We start from the raw sequence: 22035 nt of genomic DNA, 5'->3' as shown, positions 1-22035 counted from the left end.
GAATGTTCTCTGGACTCGGCCTGGTCTGGGAAGCAGGGGCTGTCTGAGATTGGCCATATCTGTGATTATTTATTACTTGTGAGCAAAGTCCTAGAAGTGGGATTACTTGGTCAAAAGAAATAAATTTTATAAGGTTCTCTCTGAACTACATGTTGGTTTTAAAATAATCCAATTTACCAGGACAAAGAGGAAGGGATGGAGGGAGAGGAAGGAAGTCAGCGTCTAGTGAGACTTCTTCAGCTGGCCGATACCAGCCAACTCCTGGCTCCTAGCCGCTGTCAGTCAGGGCCCGGCCCCACCCAACTCAGATCTGGGCTCTGCATCCACTGGTCAGATACCAAGGGAAATTTGCTTTATAGAATCCCTGACTCTAACTCCCTACCTGGTAGTCAGAACCTCTGCACTGATTACTTAAATGCGGTCAACCGCTGGAGCAGGCAGTGACTTGGCACCGCCTTGAATTTAATTGTCAAAATGAGAAGTGTGATGGTGAAACTGCTGGAGAGAAAAACTTGATGCTGTGTGCTCCTCGGTGTGGACATCAATGTCATTAGGAGCCCAGAGTCAGGCCTGGGAGGTTACCCTGCAAGCATACTCTGGACAGATAGAGTCAGTTAGCCAGGCCAAACACTGGCACAACAGGAGTGTTTGTCGACTTGCTTTTGCCTTTTATTTTTGTCAGAGCAAGACAAAGAACGAGGAAGGGGTGGCATGCTGTATCAGCAGATGGTGGAGCCTTGTGTTTCGCTTCAGGCTTCTCTGTAAAGGACACCTTCCTCCTGGGGAAGGGCTTCCGAAGGCTAATGAGAAGGAAGTCACACCTGGGTAGGCCCACAGCACAGGGTTCGAGCTGCCAATCAGACGCAAGCGGGTTTCACTCTAATAGCATGGTTAGTAAGTACTGGCAAAGGATACGGCGAGGGAGATACAGTACGTTCAGCTCTTCAGGAAGCCCAGAAGCTTCCCTTGCCCCTCACCTGCTTGGGGATGAGAGCCAAGGGGTGGGGGTCACCTTGACACACAGAACTCACAGCCCCTTTTTCCTGCCAGTCATCTCACAGCTCCAATAATGCTTCTCACCATCAGTGAAGCAGACATAACATGCTCCATGTATCTTAACTACTGTTTTCAAGGGAACAGTGCTGTGGGAAAACAAGGGCATTCTCAGGTGGGCCTACCTCGGCCCAGGCCTCCTGTTAACCTTTCAGCCACAGGACGTGTTGTGGGCTGAATTGTGTTCCTCAAAATGATATGTTGAAGTCCCAAATCCCAGTATCTATGAATGTGACCTTATTTGGAGAGAGGGTCTTTGCAGATGTAATCAAGTTAAGGTGAGGCAGTACTCCACAAGGGTGGGCCCTAATTCAATATGACAGGTGTCCTTACAAGAAAAAAAAACAAACAGAGACACACGAAAGGAGTGCCATGTAGAGACACACAGGGAGAAGACAGCCACGTTACCATGGGGCTACCAGAAACCGGAAGAGAAGGCAAGGATCTTCCCCTAGCGTCTTTAGGGAGCTTGATTTTTGTACTTCTAGCCTCCAGAAGTGAGAGAATAAATTTCTGGGATTATAAACCACCCCACTCTGTGGTACTTTGTTACAGCAGCCCTCAGAAACAAACACAGTAGGTAAAAATAGAAAAACCAGTTGCTCTATATAATTCTTAAGTCCCTTGGCTTCAACAAGTGACATTCCAGGTCTTTTTGTGTTTTTTTCTTTTTTCTTTTTAATAGGGCCTAGGATAGAAGAAGCAACAGGAGAGCGCCTGGGCAGGGCTGCTCTGGCTTTCTAGAAATGCCACAGGAAAGAATGAGTGTGGGTGAGGCTGCTTTGGCTCACTGGGAAGCCAGAGAAAAGAGGGCCTTGGAGACAGGTTCAGGGGGTTAGCTCAAGCCCATTGCTCCCCTGGTTGCAAGTCTCGTGGGGTCCCTTAGAGTTTAGGAGATGCACGCTTGTGGGGGAAGAAGCAGGGGAAGGGAAAGGCACAGGCGTGCTCCCAGGAGACCACACCACACCCCAGGTTTTTGAAGGAACATATGATTGCCAAATCACAGACCCTCATTTTTATGAGATCTTAAGGAGAAGGTAAGTTTCTTAAAGATCAGAGATAGAGAAATACACTTTTTGTTTACAAAGTTCAGGCCTACAAATTGTAGGCTAAGGAACTCTACCAAGCATAATTTTATAGAGGAACAGAAATGGCATGGTTAAAAGCACCTAGAAAAGAAAGCATTCTGGGTTCCATAAGAATAAACTATACTAGACTTATTCTGAATCCCCCCCTTTTTTTATTTATTTATTGATTTCAGAGAGGAAGGGAGAGGAAGGGGGAGATAGAAACATCAATGATGACAGAGAATCATTGATTAGCTGCCTCCTGCACGCCCCCCACTGGGGATTGAGCCTGAAACCCAGGCATGTGCCCTTGACCGTACTCGAACCTGGGACCCTTCAGTCAACAGGCGGATACTCTATCCACTGAGCCAAACTGGCTAGGGCCTGAATTCCCTTTTTGATAGAGTTGTTAGACATGATTTTAGTTATCTGTTCAGTATGATTCAACATGGCAAAAATGCCAAGAAAGGTAGAGTGAACTCAGAAGTCATTAGCGAAAGCATGGGGCCTAGATCAAGGAGAGCAATGGCCTTGCTCTATTCTGTGATGAGCAGACCCCACCTGGATATTGTGGTCAGTACTGGGCAGCACCGTGTAGGAAACTCACAGGCAACCCGGAGGGGATACCAAGATACTGAGCAGGGAGTCAGCGGTGCTCCATCTGAGTCACTTTGACTGCAAACACTCTGCCTGTCTTGGAAGGGCTACCCTCACACTTGAGAACCAATCAACATGCCTGTGACTTGTAGGCAGGACACTGTGATTTCGAGAGATTCTGTTCATTTCCTATTTTAGTACCATCAGTGCCTAGTACATCACCTGGCACATAATTATTTGTGAAATGCAGAACATTAAATGGTAATCCTAAGGGCAGGCCAGTTCTGGTGTGTAAGTTCCTGGGTTGCAACCGGGTCAGCTGGTTTCCTGTGGGGGACCTCCAAAAGCCACTGACAATAGAGAAGTAGGAACGTCTTGGGGTTCAAGCCAAACCACTCACTCAAACTGACTATAAGGAATCTGGATTGGCTGGAAGGAGCCTGGTTTGGAGGGGGCCACCCCAGGAGTACTGTGAAATCCATAACAATATCTCTTCTGCAATTGAGAGATACATCTCTTCACTTCATGCCTGAGCTGAAGGCTGGAGTAATTGTTCCTTACCATCCTCTTTCAGAAGACCATCAAGCAATAATTTCCATAAAGGTTTTTGAAAAGATAAGAAAAATTCAATAATGATTGCATTAGGCAGTTTCCAGGCTCCTGATTTCAGGTTGCCTCCTCCTGGTTGATTGCATTTGTCTCTCCCTGGAACACAGCACCTCTCCAATCAGCTGGCTTTGTTCCACTGCGGAATTGCCTGATAACGGGCCTGTCTTAGCCCATCCTCGCAGGGCACTGTGGCCCTGAAAGAGGCATCGTGCCAGTCACAGGACCGGAGCTCTCATTCACTTTTACTCCATAATGTCTACTCCACTGGGGGCTGGTCCTGTGACCTTTCTGAACCTCAATTCCCACTAAAACAATAATTGTGCCTGCTCTGTGTGTTTCTGGGTTTGCTTTGCTTTGTACTTTGAAGATGCTGTCTAAATTATAAACCACCAATCACATATGAAGAATTACATCTCTCTAGTGTTCTCTGATCCAACTGTTTTCCAATTCTGAAGTGAACATTTACTTTTACATCATGTTATGTCGCTCATTCCTTTGTAAAAGGATCTTTGTCATTCTGCATCTGTGTATTGGGTGCCTCCTGTGTGACAGGTACTGGCAACTTATAAAAGATAGAGCTGTCAATAATTTCCAGCAAGGAATGCTACGGAGCACACAGGAATGGCAACCAATCCAGACTGGAGTGGGAAGGTCTGGGATTGGAGGAGTTGTCAGAGAATCCTTCCTAAAATGGGTGATGTTTTTTTTTTTTCTGAGTTCTGAAGGAGTCAGGAGAGGATGAGAGCATCCCAGGCAGAACAAGTGGCACGTGAGGCTAAAATTAGTGTTTCTCAAAGGAGGTGCTATTGGCAGTTTGAGAGGACAAACGTACTTGTATGGACTCTTCCATACACTGGAGGGTGTTTGGCATCCCTGCTCCCAGGCACTAAATGTCAGCAGTCCCTCCCCACCCACACCCCAAATACATAATCAATATGACAGCCCAAAATGCCCCCTCACATTTCCAAAGGCATGCCCCACCAGGGGGTTTGGTGCCATTGCCTGGGTAAGAACTACTGGAAAAAAGAAGAAGAAGAAGAAGAAGAAGAAGAAGAAGAAGAAGGAGAAGGAGAAGGAGAAGGAGAAGGAGAAGGAGAAGGAGAAGGAGAAGGAGAAGGAGAAGGAGAAGGAGAAGGAGAAGGAGAAGGAGAAGGAGAAGAAGAAGAAGGAGGAGGAGGAGGAGGAGGAGGAGGAGGAGGAGGAAGAGGAGGAGGAGGAGGAGGAGGAGGAGGAGGAGGAGGAGGAGGAGGAGGAGGGGGATGAGAAGAAGAAGGAGAAGAAGAAGAAGAAGAAGAAGAAGAAGAAGAAGAAGAAGAAGAAGAAGAAGAAGAAGAAGAAGAAGAAGAAGAAGAAGAAAAACACATAGTAACGTGTCTTAGGAACTAGAGTACGACTAGGGAAAACAGAAAGTGGAAAAAAGTGAAGAAGGCACAAGCCAGATGATAAATGGTCTTACGTGCCATCTTGAGTTTACTTTCGAGGAGCAATTTCCTTGATCAGGAGATATAGACTCTATATAAAGGGCTTTGGCACATAACAGGTGGCCAATACATTTAAGATCTCTGTCTCCCAGATCCTGCCAAGCCCAGTTTAGTTAGCACATGTCCTGTTCTTAGGCATATGCACTGTCTGTATACCTCCCAATGGCTGTGTACATCACAGTCAAACTGGTCTATGACGGTCAACTCTTCAATGTCTATTCAACTGGAGGGAAACACAGGGGAGGGCAAGACAGCTCCAAGATGTCAGTAAGGTCTGTAGGGGCCCAATCCCCAGCATCTCGGGCTCTTCTCTGCTCTTGTGGCCCCACTGTCTGGCTGCTGCTTGAGGTCTCAAAACCAGCAACTCCAACTCAGAAACTGCACTGTTACACACCCGCAGCCACTACCACCACTGCCTGTTGCCAGGGAGTGTCAAGGGGAAGATGCGGTGGCCTGTAACACATCCTGTGGTAACTCAGGCCCAATTTATAAAGGGTTTATTTGCCAAGACATGCTAAAAATAAGGCTGTACTTTCCTATAATAAACAGTGTTATGGGTGTTAGGGTTCTGGTTGAGCCCTCCAACTTCACTTGCTCAGACAGTAGTTAAGCCATCGTGATGAGGGTATTTAGGACCCACCTATCCTGTGTAATGCTGTTTCCCAGGAAGAACTATTCCCAATTCCAGGAAAAGACCAGAACATAGAGGACCTCCATTCGCTCTACCACACCCCTGGCTCCAGCCACACTGCACTACGGCTCTCAGTTCCTGGGAGCCTTCTCTTGCCTCCATGCCTTTGCCTATGCTGTACTCCATGCCTGAAACGCACCCCACTTCTCCTCGCCCGGCATGTCCCTCTGTGGGCTCCACAGCATCCACTTCCTCTTGCACTCAAAGCACTTACCACTCTGAGTTGCATTTGCCTGATTACTCACCCACCTCCCGCACTAGGTTGTGACCTTTCTGAGGGCTAAGAAACGGTTACATTTTCTCTGTATCCTCAACGCCCATTCAGTGCCTGGCACACACCGGACCTTCAATAAGTACTTATTGGAATGAATGATTGAATGAGTAGGTGAACCTTCTCTGACTACAAACCCAGCAACAGACCGAGGATCTCTCTCACTTCTCCACCATCTTCTGAGCACAGAGCCTCACGCCAGTTGTATGCCCCAGAGTTTGGGTTGAGTGGAGAAGAGGAGAGAGGTGAGGGGAGAGGATGTGCTTGGGGAGGGGTCAGCATTAGATGAATTTGGTACCGGATGGGCTCAGCAGCACAAATGAGAAGAAGAGGGACTCCCATCATAGCAAGTCAGGCACCTTGGTGATGGTCCGTCTTAGGAAAAGGACATTGGAAAATAGAGTGGGGGTAGCCTGCCTATAGTTTCAGGTATTGGTTCTAATTAAATTGTAAAATAAAACAGAACATGTGTCCACACAAATTCCTATATATGAATATTTATAGCAACATTATTCATAATAGCCCAAAAGTGGAAACAACTCAATGTCCATCAACTGACAGATGGATAACAAAATGTGCTATATCCATAAATGGGATATTTTCCAACCACAAAAAGGAATGAAATACTGATACATGCTACAACATGGATGAACCTTAAAAACATTATGCTAAGTTAAAAAGCCAGACACCTAAGACCCACATATTGTGGGGGATGGCAAAGTAGGGGGTGGTAGTTAAAGGGTACAGGATTTCTTTTGGAAGTGATGAAAATGTTCTAAAATTGGTTGTGGTGATGGTTGCCCACATCTGTGAACATACTAATAGTCATTGAATAGTGACTTTAAATGGGGGGATTGTATAATACATGAATTACATCTCCTGAGAACTGTGCACCACCTGGAATAGCATGCTAACATTGGCATGTCCGTGCATTTTCCCGGGTCTGCCAGTTTCACTGGATTCTCTATGACCCGCTCCCCCTCCCACCACCTAAGGTAATCACTGCTCTGCGGAGCTGCCTGTCCCATCACAGGGCTCAGCGCAGTGCCTGACTGCAAGGGAAGAATATGATGAATATTTATATTATCAAGTATGCAAATTCACAGTCTTATTCTTTAAATAAAAATGATCAGTGTCCACTTTTTTTTTAAATTTCTTTATTGATTAAGGTGTCACATATTTGTCCTCATCCCCCCATTCCCATCCCACACCCCTCCCCATGGATGCCCCAACCCCCTGTTGAACTTAACCATTGGTTAGACTCATATGCATGCACACAAGACCTTTGGTTGATCCCTCCCCCCTCCTCCCACCCTCCCCTATCCTCCCTCTGAGGCCCGATAGTCCGATCGATGCCTCCTTGTTTCTGGTTCTGTTCTTGTTCATCAGTCTATGTTGTTCATCATTTCCCCTAGGATCAGTGTCCACTTTTAAACCAGGAACTAACCAAGGAATAGAATGCAATAGGATTCCGGAACTGCCTTCATTGCTGTAGAAAATGGATTAATTGTGAATTCCATCCTGATATGTACAGTTTTTTAATCCAAGTATTATTTGTAATGTGAGGATCTAATCATTTTTATATGATTACATGCTGACCATTTTTAAGTTAGTAAACACTTTAAAAATAAGTTGAATGACTTGGTAGGAAATCAAGTTATGTGTAACTATAAAGGTTAAGTTTTTCAACCTTTAAAAACTTTTGCATCATCAGAAAAGCAATGAGCTCTGTTCATCCCCTGAAGCATGCGTTTAAATGTACTGTATGATTTTTCTCTGAACGATGAGAACCACAGAAAGCAGAGAAATGTCATTTGCATCGTTTGACTTTGGGGAACTGTATTTTATTTCCTGGGCAAATACCGAGAGTTGGAAAAAGGTAGTAGAGGCTTGTTGAACTGAGCTGTTGTGCATTTTAAAAATTTACATTGGTGTTTCAAGCTACTTGAAAAGTCTAAGGAAGGAGGTCATCTTTTTTTCCCCAAAGGAAGTTTATTATCTAATGCTGACCCCTCCCCAAGCACACCCTCTAAATTGGAACTTTCCCTGTGTCTGGTGTTCTTTGTGGAAGCCATGCTCACTGCGTCCCCCTTTTGCTTATCAGCACGCCCTCTTGCCGCCTGGTGTCCCTCGCGGTGCCTGGCCCAGCTGCGTGCCTGGCCGGGCTGCGCTGTGCCGGGCGCCGGGCGCAGTGGCTGCCTGTCCCTGGGTCGATAGCGCACTCACATTGTGGTGACGGACCTGAGCCGCCCGGCCCAGAGCCTGGAAACAGCTGACTGCTGACTCAGAGGGGCGAGCGAGCCACCCACGAATCTCATTGCAGCTCGCTGCTGCATCCCTATCCCACAATCCCTTGCTTGGTTTGCTGCAGTCTTTCCAACAGACGCTGAGTGAGAAAAAGATGTCCTGTAAAGATAAAGATTGATTGGTTTGAATGCCGAGAGGGGTCTTCCACTTGTTAAGGACCCAGCAACATTCCTGCGGACTTGGCTGAGCCTCCCCTCATTTCCTCCATTTTTCTCTTCCTCTGTTCTGTTCATGAGCTGGCACATCCCTCCATAGAGCAGAAGATATGCTGGGCTTCTGATGATGGCTGCACTGCATGGTAGGGAATTTTAACCGATCTCTTTGCATGGTGCTTCCAAACTGGAGGTGTTAGCAGTCCTGTGCATTGTGCTTTGGGGTTCCCGCGGAGCTGCCTGCAGCTTGGGAGGGTTTCATGCTTTGCATCGTTGACTGGTTTGCAGAAACGAGTAGGTTCTAAACGTTCGGATTGCTTAGTATTATGCCAGGTGGATGACTGATTTCTCCTGCTCTCTCTGTCCTGCCCCCGCCCCACCTTCCCTCCCTTGGTAATGCTGCATGCTTTTTGTAACTATGAGATAGAGGGAGAATCCGCTCTTTGCTTAAACAAAGGCACCGATTCACAAGAATAGGAAGAAAATCATGCAAGATTATATCAAGTTCTTAATGTGATGTAACTAGCTCTTTATTTTTACTAGTCTTTATTTTAACGTATATCTCGGCTTATTTTAAATAGAAGATTTTTTCCTTCCTGCATCTGTTGGGTACAAAGATGGGGATGCAGTATTCAATTTGCAGGATTCCTTCCTCGGTACCCCAGGGTGGAGTAGAATGTGCATTCGACCCTTCCCCCACCCAGTCCTCTGTTAGAGAACCCTGGGGTGAGAGCCACGGTTCCCAGTTACCATTGGAAACCCATTCATTCATAATGCATGACTTGACCCTCTGGATTCCAAATGCCATTGATGACCAGACAATATGCAGGAGATGATTTGGGGTTTTCTTTTTTTTCTGACATTTTTTCCCTGCCTTTGCAATAGACTCAAATCTGGGTGGAGTTCAATGGTAGCATTACAGGAAGAAAAAAAAAAATCTAGGTTTGCTTCCTGAAACAGTGGGCATTATCTTTGTATCCAAGATTTTTTTCTATGAGTATGCCCCACCCTGTCATTATTCCTTATTTTGGGGGGATAGGAGAACAAGTAGGAAAGCTATTTATTTTAAACTACAAATTAGGTAGATTTCTGAACCAAATTAAGATGCTATTTCTATCTTAAGAAAAGATGGGTTTTACTGTTATACTTTATGGAACAGATCTACTAGATTTAGAATGAGGCATTTAAGGAATTGTTCTTGGTTCTTCTTTGGCTTAGATCATATTATGGAAGTTTTATTCCTCATGATTAAATTGTTGGCGGTGTGTGCGTGTTTTAATTTTAAAAATTAGACTATGTAAGGAGAGCCATTTGTTCGCCCAGATTCTTAAATTGATTTCTTAAGTATTAGGATTCCGTTCTGCCTCATGTGAACCTACCTCCCGGTGCCTTTGATTATCTGTCAGCAGATGCCTTAGCAGCACGGGCCCTAACCCACTGTAATGTTAAATAATGCACGCCCCTCCCCAGCAAGCACACAATGCAAAGTTTCTTCTGTGCTGTGGATGAGAAAGCAGCTTTCTGTTGCAGAGATGTGAGTAGTGGCCTTTCCTAAACCTCTAAAAATGCCTTTCCAATTTTCTCCTAGAAAGACACAAGTGATTTGCATTGGAAAGGTTAAAATACAGCTGAATGTACAAAGGTTCTCTGATCAAATGTGCTGGTTCAAGAAATATAAATGCAGCATGTGTAACCCACACATTTTTAAAACGGAGAATAAAGTCTGTACACGTTTCACCATAGTTAATATTAAAATCCTGAGATGACTTTTCTTATATGATAACAAAAGCTTAACTGAATTCTGCTGTGTGTAAAATAAAGTAAAAATACTCATTCTTTATCTTAATAAGAAATGAAAATATCCTTCATTTGGCTATCCTTTGACATTCATTTCTCTACACTTACAGCTTTCTTTTATCTGTCTTTCTTAAGTAGAAAAAAAATCCTAAATATGTAACAAATTTTAAAAAATTAGTTAAACTTAATTTTTAAGACTCCCTTGTTCCTTTTTTCATTATCTCTCAGATGAAGACTTTAACCAAACATTGGTATATATTATTGAAATCTATAAAAGAAAAATACTTTCAAACTTCAAAAAAAAATTTTCTGCTGAATTATTTATTGCCATAGCTTTTTTAAAAAAAAGTGTGACCTCTAATTGTGGCAAAATTATAATTTGCACACACCTTAAAAAAAAACTCGAATGCCATCTGTACCCCTTTATTACTTATGTAAGGGTTTCAGTGTCAGAGTAGAATTTGTTCTCTGAATATTATTGTTTAGGTTGTCTAAATTTAACAAATCCTCCTAGAATTTGGAGATTTAGATTAGACCAGCTACTGAGGAATAAATGAGCCCAGTATAATTATTCAGATAGCATCATTGAGGGAAATATTCATTACTGCTTTTTGCACACAAGTCTTTCTACCCACTTCTTTACCTCCTCTCCCTTTATAGTCTCAATAGCCTCCATTAAGTGCTTTTTTATTCTTTTTCTAGAAAATTTATTAATTTAAGTGGATATTTATCTAATCAACAACAGAATTAAACAGTATACTTCCTATTAACCAGGGGCAAAAGGGGTTTGCTGTCAGTAGGCCTGTCTTTCAAGTTCTGATGTGGAATACATTTCTCTTTCCCCTACTTGCTAACCTCGCTTAACTCCCAGAGCTTAGAGCCCTGGCGATGCTCTGCCATTTTTGTGGTCCAAGAATATTCAGCCCCTTTGTGTAGTCCCCAAGGAAAGCAAGGGAGGAGACTTGGAAAGCAAGGTGGTGGGTGAGGGGAGAGGAGACCCCACTCATCTCGGTGGCCCCAGGACACCGTGAGATGAATGTCCATTAGCCTGACCACTTAACACTCCATCACCCAGACCCAGCCTTCTGGAGGTTGGAACCCCCAAAGCAAATCTTAAGAACTGACTGCAAAGGTGAGGACTTTTATCTGTACTAAGGAAAGAGGTAGAGGAAATAGGTATAAATACTATATAAACAAGTTGGGTACTCAGCTTGTAAATCAACTTCCATATAAGCAAAACCCAGCAGCCTAGGGAAGCTGGCATGCATCTGACCCTGGGAATAAGAGCCTTTGGGAAGCTTGGGCACGCCCTTGTCTGGAGACAGAAGTTAAAGTAGATGGTCCCTCAATGTCCTCCAACACACACACTCACACGCACACATACACTCATACACACACTCCCACGCACACATACACTCATACACACACTCACACACGTACTGTCGGGAAGAATATTGCATCTGGCCTTCTAATTTACAAAAAGGCCCATTTGGGATCGCAGCCTGATTTAACCAGAATCAGGTCACCCTGTTTTAATTTCCTGAAGAGTGTCCTCTTTTTGTCCCTTCTAGTTGCGGTATCAGCAACAATGCCAATTCCACTGCAGGTCAATGATAATATGCTCACAAATTTTAAAAATACCTTCTTTAGCTGAAACCGGTTTGGCTCAGTGGATAGAGCGTCAGCCTGCGGACTGAAAGGTCCCAGATTCGATTCTGGTCAAGGGCACGTACCTTGGTTGTGGGCACATCCCCAGTAGGGGGCGTGCAGGAGGCAGCTGATCGATGTTTCTAACTCTCCATCCTTCTCCTTTCCTCTCTGTAAAAAATCAATAAAAATATATATTTTTTAAAAATACCTTCTTTAATTGTGTTTCAACATGTGCCTTGAGCTCGAGGGACCACCTGTTCTGGCAGGTGAAAGGTAGTGTATTGTGAATTACAGATAATCCTACTGGTTCGAGATTTCCTTTCTATAAATGTAGCAGGAGATTTTTTAACTTCTTGAAAGCTGATTTTAACATGCCTGCAGAACAAGAACAATTGGCCCAAGAACAATACAAAATGTAGCCGTATTAATAAATTCAGCTAAGTGGTAACAAAGAGGAGGAGTAACCCAGGAATGCCATAAAATTAAGCAACAGACATGGAAGCCAGTGCCTGTAGGATGACGTGCAATCAGATACACTTGCTGCCTCTTACTCACAAGTCACATGTTAAGACTGTATTTTCCAAAGGAATCCTGACCTGCTTCCCAGCCATGTTTCTGAGACCATCCAGACAAGTTTTCACCAACTCTCTCCCCTTTTCAAGAAGAGTGCTTTTCAGTTTGGCTTTTCTCTTCCATCCTCCCTTCCTGCTCTTTCTCACAGTGGTGTCAGCAATAGGCGTTTGGATAGTGTTCTAATCGACGTGGTACAATTTGGGGTGGGAAATGTGGTCACAACCATAGAATTGTGGACACAGGCATTTTTCTTTCATTTCATCATCTCCTATCAAGTTCTCCTTTTCCATTTGGTTGTAATTCCCACCAAGTTGTAGATTTGCGAAAGTGAGCCAGGAAAAATACCAGCGATGATGAGAGGAAAGAAATGCTGGGATGGGATTTTTCTCTGCCCAAGGAATTTGTGATGTGATTGTTGCATTGTTTTTACCTGAAACAAGCTGTGTTTAGCTGGCAAGCCCCCACTGATAAGGAATGTATATGTCAACCTTCTTAGACTTTTACTTTCCACGCATATGTGTCTTCCACAGTTCTCAATTTCTTTTCCTGCATTTGTGAGTGTGTTAAAATATGTCACTAAATGTATACCTTTGGATGATGGCTTATGTTGCTAAGCATTCGATTACCACATGGAAAAGCAGGTACTGTCTGATATCAAGTGAAGACATTCACATGGCTGGTAATGACCTTGCTCTTTGTCACGTCATTCAGCAAGTACCCCTCTTCCCTGCTATTGGGACTGAGTCCATTTTCATATTATAGTTCATTTGTTCAGTTAATTCAAAATATAATGCATGACTTCCAGGCATAGCCCTAGAGCTGGGACTACTGCAGTGAGAAATCAGAAAAAACAAACAAAAAAACAACCCTTAAGAATGCTACACCACCTTAGTGGAGTGTGGGAGGAGATAATACGCAAAATAAATACATTACATAGTTATATTAGAAAGTGACCAATACTATGGGAAAAACAGAGCAAGGATGGGCGTAGCAAATGCTAGGGAGTTGAGGACAAGTTTCAATTTTAAGCAATGCTCAGATTGAGAATGTGATACTGAGCAAAGCTGGAGATGGGGAGTGAACCCCTCCGTAAGCAGTATTGCTCTTGGTCTGCCATAGGCAAGAAACCTTAGTTAGTCTCCCCACATAAAACTTCTCATAGCTGGATAATGCCAATATGGTATCCATGTTGGCTATTTAAGTAGTTTTAAAATGGCTCTTCTTGCCTGGAGCTCTCTACCAGTGTGTCTGGTGATAGTTTCTGCATCCAAAGCACCTGATATTCTTCAGAGACAAAGTCCGCCCCAGGCGTGTTTTCATATGCGTTGCTCCAGAAATTAGTTTTGCTGATCTCCAGAAGAATACTTCTATAGCCTCATCTCATTCTTATCACTCACTTGTTTCTGCTGGTTATATGAGTTAAGAAGGATCTTTGACACTTCAGAAACCAAGATGGGGAAATAAGATCCACCGAGAATCTAGATAAGAATTTATTGCCTTTCTAATCAAGGAGATCAGAAACTGTGGTTATGCCCAAACCCTTTGATTAAAGGCTGTCATATATTCCTCGAGGCATACTCACACTGATGGAAGGCTTCCCAGGGTACTTATTGGCACATTTTTCTAAGCACATTATCCCTGTAGGAGCAGTTAAATTTGTCTTCCTTTTGTGGGTATCCATTTATATTCAAGAAATGATAGTTCCTGATAAAGTCTCTGATAGTTTCGGGGGTTGGAAACCTTTTGTGCTGATTCTGGGAGTCCTAAAAATCCAGATGCCTTCAACAGGTCACTTGTGACAGATTTGTAATATTATTGTGATTTTAAATTACTGTTAATGAGTAAACTTAATTTGCCGTATAAATTAACCAATGCTAACAAAGATTCTCACCCACTATAGTAATTATCATAAAATTAGAATAAAATGTTTTTATTTCAGCTTTAGATAATGAAGATTTTGGCTCAGGAAATTTCATTTGGTCAACATATATCATTAAAACAAATATTTTTTTTCTTTGCCCAAAATCCAAAGTTCTAAGGATTAAAATAAAAAAGTAAAATCCAGTTATGATGTTTTCTCTCTGCTTTATTTAATACTCAACATGACTCATTATTTCAAAGGGTAAAAGGAAAATTTTCAAAAGCTATTCAAAATAAAATGATTTTTGACTGATTTTAACAGAAAAGTTGTATATATTTTAAAATATGGGACACATCAAGAATTTGCATGTCATCCTTGCTCCAGGGCCATGCTAATCTTCTGTATCATTTCAAGTTTAGTGCTGCTGAAGTGAGCACATAATTTTTATGTCTGTCTGTCTGTCTCTCTCTCTCTCTCTCTCTCTCTCTCTCTCTCTCTCTCACACACACACACACACACACACACACACACACACACACACACAGAGTCAAATGTTAAACTTGTTTAAGATTAAGTATCATGACTTATCAGATAAGGCAGAAAACTTGAAATCTGAGCGTTCTGATTCACTGATTTTACTGGATGACCTTCGGCAAGTCACCTACACCCTTAGCTTTGGTTTCCTTATCTTAAAGATGGGCAAATCCAATCCTTTCCTATTCTGATGTCGGAAGGATGTGGTTAAAGAAAAGCAGACTATGTGCCAATATTTTGAGCTCCTAAGAGATAAGTTCTATTTCATTCAATAAATATCATTCTCTACTCTAGATTTTTAGGGAGACATTCAGTGAGAGTCTAGCAGGTATTGTTGGCTAATTAGGTATGTCACACCTACACTGTTGAACTAACGCAGTGAGTTGTTGGAACATGACACTCTTGTATAGCAGGTGCTTTCACAAGGTTCTGTTTATCAATCATGCTCTTTACTGAACTTATCTAGAAGGTATCGAGTTGGAAGGTGGGTGTGTCATGTATGTAACTACTCAAATATGTGTAAATAGAATTTTCTTAATAAAAGTTGACATACTTTTTAAAAAGTTGGTGATTTGGTGGGGAGGAAAAAGAGCTACCATTTATATTTGGAAAAGAGTACATCCTTCAGAAAATATAGAATGGTTGATTCTGTAAGTATAGTATATTTCCCAGCTTCAAATACAGGTCCCCGACCAGATTAACATGTTCTATATAAACCAAGCTTCTACAGTGCAGCCTTCTTAAAACACGAGTCAAGGGAGGTGTGGTGATTTAAGGAGTGAAAAGGCCATGGGTTTTAGAGACACACACACCTGAGTTTGCATCCTGGCACATTTCTTAGCTGAGCCCACTTTTTAAAATCTTATAGAATGAGAAGAATACCCTGCCTGCCTAGGGTCATGAAGATTAACCACTTTTTTCTTTGCAAAGATAATTTCTATTGGGAATTGAAGGGCTGTGGACATCTTAACCATATATTTAGAAAATTTGGAAGTGAATTTTAGCTCAGCCTTGGTTTGGGATAGAAGCCAGAAATTCTTTAAGGTGGTAAATGGAGCTGTGTTTTATGTCATAACTTTTTCTTCTCTTGTTCTCTCATAGTCCCTCTGCTTGCTTCTCTGTTGCCCTCTTCTAATTCCCCATTCCTGGCACGATCCCTCACTAATTGAAACCTCCTCTGAATGCATTCCCTTCACCAGGTTCAAATTCTTACACATGAATAGCAACAGACATTTTAAAAAAATAATAGAGACTAACTCTTGCCTTTGTTCCTGATCCACAGCAAATACATTTTAATATGAAATCTATACACCTTTAGTTCTGAAGAAAACACTCTGAATCACATACAAAGTTTTTAATTAAAAATTCTAGCCCAGTGGCATGGCTCAGTGGTTCAATTCCTGGTCAGGGCACATGCCCAGGTTGTGGGCTCATTCCCAGTGAGGGGTGTGCAAGAGGCAGCCAGTCAATGATGTGCTCTCATTATTGATGTTTCTATCTCTTTCTCCCTCTCTCTTTCTCTCTCTGAAATAAATAAAAACATATTTTATAAAATGGTAATTATTCCTACCCTGCATATTAACAGTAGGGAGAAAAAACTTTCCCTACACTCTTACGTTCTGTATCTGGAGCTTGTGAATGAATCTAATCAAAGGCAGGTTTTCAGGAGAAAAAGATTACAAATGTATGGATATTGTATTTACCCCAAATAAAATGTGTTATATTTTATTGATGTAGTATTTTTAATTCTGTATGCATGGGGGCTTCACAGAAAAGAAGCAAAAACCCAAAAAGGTAGTAGTTAGACTTGGGAGCTTATATATTATTTTAACAAAGAACAAAAATTTGTAGAGAAGTGACTAAATAAAGGAAAAGTCTGTTTGGACTCCTAAAGACAAAAAATTGTGGGAAAATGTATGATACATAAGGGTTGTTTTGCAAGGTTTGTGATTGAGTTTTTTCCTCTTCCTAGTATGGGAGAGTGGGGCACCTTTACAAACAGGAAATTTATGACCTGCTTTTAGGCAGATGGGAGATAGCAGAGAGCTCCTCCCAGGTCTGCTGCTTCTCAATTGCCTTTAGCTCAAAATAATCTTCACATCAAAGTGGCATATTTTGATCCCCTTTAAGTAAAATAATTGGAGAAACCATATTGTACCTTAATAAGACTATTCTATTTAATATAGACTATGGGACTATTATAATAAGACAGACAATATATATTCAAATATAATCATGGCTAAAGGCATGAACAGGCACAGCTATATAAGTATTTAACCCCTCATCTGCCACTGTGATGAAAGCCAGTAAGCATACTTCTTTTAGAATAGTCTGAGGAGGATAGGTTTTAGTTCTTCCTTGAATGTTTGGTAAAACTCCCCTGTGAAGCCGTCAGGCCCCGGGCTTTTGTTTGCCGGAAGCTTTTTGATGACTGCTTCAATTTCTTCCATAGTTACTGGCCTATTGAGCTGTTTAGATTCTTCCTGATTGAGTTTTGGAAGGTTATATTTTTCTAGGAATATGTCCATTTCCTCCAGGTTGTCCAGTTTGTTGGAATAGAGTTGTTCGTAGTATTTTGTAACAATCCTTTGTATTTCGGCGGGGTCTGTTGTTATTTCACCTCTTTCTTTTCTGATTTTGTTTATTTGGGTCCTCTCTCTTTGCTTCTTGGTGAGCCTGGCTAGAGGTTCATCAATCTTGTTTATCCTTTCAAAGAACCAGCTCTTGGTTTTGTTGATCTTAATGCACCTTCTTTTAATTTGCTTTGTTTGCTTGGTGAACCTGTGGTTATTTTATTGATATGCCATACAGGCAGCTACCTATACTCACTGTATAGCATGAGGGTTGGTTATGGTCATTTTGAGGTCACTAACATGGAATTCTACTTGTATTCAGAACACAGTGCCCATAGTGAATGAGCCAATGATTGACTTGCGCTTACAGATTATTAAATATTTTTCCATTTTGGTTTTTCTGTCTGACAGCAGCAGTGTGCAGGGTCAAAGACAGCTGGCCCCCCATGTCAGTGGTCTAGGATGGCCAGTGAAGCCACCAACATCCCAAGTCCTGTGGTGCGCCAGATTGACAAGCAGTTTCTGATTTGCAGTATATGCCTGGAGCGGTACAAGAACCCCAAGGTTCTCCCCTGTCTGCACACGTTCTGCGAGAGGTAAGCCTCCTTTGTGCGCGGAGAAGGGAGTTTGACAGACCGACTTCCTACCGAGGGTTCTTTCCAGAATTCTCCAGTTACCTATGGGAGACAATGAATCTTTTGTGCTTCTGATATAAATCTAGAAACATAATCATGAGTTGCCAATAATTTACTTTATTACAAGTGGGGCAAAAATATAATAATGATCTAGTAGCTGTTCATTCATTTCCACAGGAGATGGAACATTAATTATTGGAAGTTTTTTTTTTTAATTTAAATTTTCCCTTTGTTCTTTGTTAAACAATTTTTGCCAACCACAGTTCCCTCACAAAGGATCTTTGGTGAGAGACAATTAAAAACCTATCATGTCCTCCCATATAACAATCAGGTAAAAATATCTGCATATATGAGGGGCTAGTTAAAAGGAGAGAGCCTCCTTCCAAAGATAATTCAGAAGACACATACTAATGGCACATTTGAACATTATGCTATTTCAGATGAAGGAAAAAGCTATATATGTAATAATTATAAATTATCAGGATATACAATTTGCTATATGTAAAATATACTTTCTTATTTATCTTACTTGAGTGTTTCTTTCTACTGAGTTAATCATTTATCAGAATACTCATTCACCCCATGTCCAACTTCCCACATAAGCAATTAAGCATAAAGATTAGTGGCCTAATTTAAAAACAAATATGAATATGGTAATTATATTTTATAGCAGTTTGTTAAAAACAGTTGCTATTATTATTATTTAATATACATAACTAGAATGCTTTACTTTCTGTTATAGAACAGAAAATTGTTATTTCCAATGGCTTCAAATCAATGCTAATTACATCTACATCCAATTTAACAGATTTGTTAACTGATTGAGCATGCTTTGAGTTGATTTACTTTGGAGGGTCTCAATTGCAACAGAATAATCACATCCTTGGTGGTGATGGATGGAGGGAGAGGTGGATTTGTTATTGGAAGTTATGGTTTTTTGCTTGTTTGCTTTGCTTTCTTTGCTGTGGGCTGTTTTGGAATTTTGTATGTAATGTGTGGATATAGGGTTTTTGTTTGTTTTAGTGGTGGTATATGGGGCACCAAATACCTTTTATTTTATTCATTTTATACTTCGGCTTAAGTACTTTGTAATTCATATTCCAAAATGGCTAAATGGAGAGTGATTTTTTTCCTCTTCACTCAATAGGTATAGCTAAAACATGAATGCCAGCTAATTGTCCCCGTGTCCCTGGGCTCACGTGGTAAGATCATTATTTGCTTTGGTGCAGTTGCCATACCGGGGCTCTTTCTATACAGCGCTGAGAGCCACTCCGGCTGAGCTCGGCAGAGCTGCCCCATTCCCCAATGTTCAGTCCCCCTGGTCTGTTGTTTGGTTCCCATTTCCTTGTTCTGACAGGTGAGAAGCCCCATTCTGCTCTGAGCCTGCCCCCTGCCCTCTGGGTTAGGTCTAGCCCAGCCCATCTATATGAGCTAGAGGTGCTGTTATAGGAAGAAGGCACAGCGTGGGGGACGATCATGGGTTTGGTTTGGGACATGTTGTGTTTTAGAACCTGTGAGACCTCTAAGGGTAATTGTGAAGAAGGTGGATGGTGTACAGACCTGGGGCTCAGAGGAGATACCTGTGGGAAGAAATAGTAACGTGGGAGTGTTATGCTTTAGGCAGGCACGTGGGTATAATATCCCAGGGAAAGAAGAGTGCTTCCAGTGGAGTCTGGCTTAACTCCAAACTGTACTGACTTCGCAGAAAAATAAAGCAGACAGGAGAGCCAGCTGAGTGTGGTGTCCAAAGCCAAGGGAAGATGAAGTTTCAAAGAAAAGGGGTAGGAGCGGGGAGCATAGTGGTCAAGCTTGATGAATGCTTCTAAGAAATCTAGTAAGAAAAGATTGAAATGTGTTTATTGGATTTAGATATCATTAGTGACCTTAACAAAAGCTGTTTCAGTTCTGGTATGGATTCAGCCCCGGCTACCTCTGTGACATAAGGAAGGCACTTAACCTCCTTGATGTCCGTTTCCTCATCTGTAACATAAGGATATGGGCGAAAGCACTGCTTTTCCGATTCTGTTTGGCCGAGAAACTGGAAAACGCGCAGTGTAATTATTTAGAGTTTAGATCCTGGTACCAAATGGCCTTGGTTCGAATTCCTGCTCTGCCCCTGACCACCTAAGTCCCGTGGGCAAGTGACGCAGCCTCTCCGCCTGCATTTTGTCATCTGTCTAAAGGTGATCACAATAGTACCCACTTCGTAGGGTTGTTGGAAGTACTTTGAATTCAGTGGCTAGCATATATGCTGGTCATTATTAGCAATACATTTCGCTAATTAAATGAATTAAGTTGATGCCTGTTGAGGAGAGGCAAGAAGAGATCAAGCTCGTGTGAGCCTGGGTATCCCATTCCTGCTTCTAAGGAACACTTCCAACTTGGATGTTTTGTTGTTGTTGTTTTAAAAATATTTTTATTGATTTTTGGAGAGAGAGGAAGGAGAGGAAGAGAAAGAGGGAAACATCAATATTGAGAGAGAAACATGGATCAGCTGCCTCCTAGGGATCGAGCCTGCAACCCAGGCATGTGCCCTGACCAGGAATTGAAACTGTGACCTTTTGGTGCATAGGAGGACCCTCACCCAACTGAATCACACTGGCCAGGGCTGGATGTGTTTGTTTGTTTTTTAATATGTTATTGATTTTTTTACAATGAGGAAGGGAGAGGGATAGAGAGTTAAAAACATCGATGAGAGAGAAACATCGATCAGCTGCCTCCTGCACATCCCCTACTGGGTATGTGCCTGCAACCAAGGTACATGCCCTTGACCGGAATCGAACCTGGGACCCTTCAGTCTGCAGGCCGACGCTCTATCCACTGAGCCAAACCGGTTAGGGCTGGATGTGTTTTTAACATAAAAAGAGTTTCAACACCAACAACAACAAAAAAAATGTGACATGTTTCTCCCAAATGTAAAAGTCCATGAACCTCAGACTAGCTATTCTTGACAAAGCTTCTCAACCTTAATGTGTATACACACTGCCTGGGATCAGACACGTTAGGCCTGGAGTGAGACCTAAGGTTCTGCATTTCTCCCAGGCTCCCTGGTGAGGGCAATGCTGCCTCTCCACAGACCAAGGCTCTGGAAAACACTGCCAAAGTCAATGGCATTATTTTTCTCATGCACAGGGCCAATGTGAGCTTCTCAGGGTTAGCTCTTGGTTTCTAAAATGTTCTTCTTCTCGTAAAGGAAGTGACGAAGGCAGTTCCTGCAACGTGGCCGGTATAGTTGCTGAGAGCATGTGTGGTATCTGTGAGAAGTGGCGGGTCCATTCCCAGAGCCCCACTGTGCTGACAGCCCCTGGCTTCTGCTTCTGATTCTACCACAGGTGCCTGCAGAACTATATTCCCGCCCACAGCTTAACCCTCTCCTGCCCAGTGTGCCGCCAGACCTCCATCCTGCCCGAGAAGGGGGTGGCCGCACTCCAGAACAACTTCTTCATCACGAACCTGATGGACGTGCTGCAGCGAACGCCAGGCAGCAACGTTGAGGAGTCCTCCATCCTGGAGACGGTCACCGCAGTGGCTGCCGGAAAGCCCCTCTCTTGCCCAAACCACGATGGGAATGTAAGTGGCTGCCCAGCAGCATGCCTGCTTGATGGGGGTCGGCGCTGGGCACTCGAGGCTCTACGTGAAAACAACTCCACCTGGAAAAGGAGTAATTAAAAAAGATTTTCCCCAGCCCTCAGACTATTTTGCCTGCTTCCTTTCTCTGACCCAATTTATTGAAATACTAAATTCAAACTTCATTGTGTTTTCTGAGCACAGATTGGTGGTTTCCCCAGGAGAGCTAGCCTGTGTGACTATTTGCAAGCTGGGCATACGTTGACCCACATAAATATCTGCGTAATAAATTATAGATAAAGACTTAATAATACCCCTACCTGGTTTGACTCAGTGGATAGAGCGTTGGCTGAGGACTGAAGGGTCCTGGGTTCGTTTCCAGTCAAGGACACATGCGGATCTCCGGTGGGGGTTGTGCAGGAGGCAGCCAGTCGGTGGTTCTCTCTCATCATTGATGTTTCTATCTCTTTCTCCCTCTCCCTTCCTTTCTGAAATCAATAAAAATAAATAAATAAACACTTAATAATAGATAAGTTCTGCAAATTGAAGATATTTAGGAAAATGTGAATTACATTTCTTTATTTTTCTTGCAAGGAAAATTTTTCTCATGCCTCATT

The 22035-nt window shown here is 42.5% G+C and overlaps 1 protein-coding gene across 5 annotated transcripts in view; it reads left to right on the top strand.

The window, feature by feature from the left end:
• TRIM2 (tripartite motif containing 2) overlaps window positions 1-22035 on the top strand; it is a 97121-nt gene that overhangs the window by 35569 nt on the left and 39517 nt on the right. For 3 of the 5 annotated variants that reach the window (XM_079771457.1, XM_079771456.1, XM_079771454.1), the window contains exons 2-3: window positions 17628-17812; window positions 21184-21421. In XM_079771457.1, the coding sequence (XP_079627583.1) occupies window positions 17679-17812; window positions 21184-21421 (372 nt within the window). In that variant the 5' untranslated portion in view covers window positions 17628-17678. The remainder of the gene's footprint in view (window positions 1-17627; window positions 17813-21183; window positions 21422-22035) is intronic. The other 2 variants (XM_079771458.1, XM_079771455.1) reach the window with 1 other exon arrangement.

The sequence above is a fragment of the Cnephaeus nilssonii genome (assembly GCF_951640355.1).
Source record: "Cnephaeus nilssonii genome assembly, chromosome: 5".
Classification (NCBI taxonomy): Eukaryota; Metazoa; Chordata; class Mammalia; order Chiroptera; family Vespertilionidae; genus Cnephaeus; species Cnephaeus nilssonii.
Note: the sequence above shows the minus strand (reverse complement) of the source record. Positions and strands in the feature narration are given on the sequence as shown.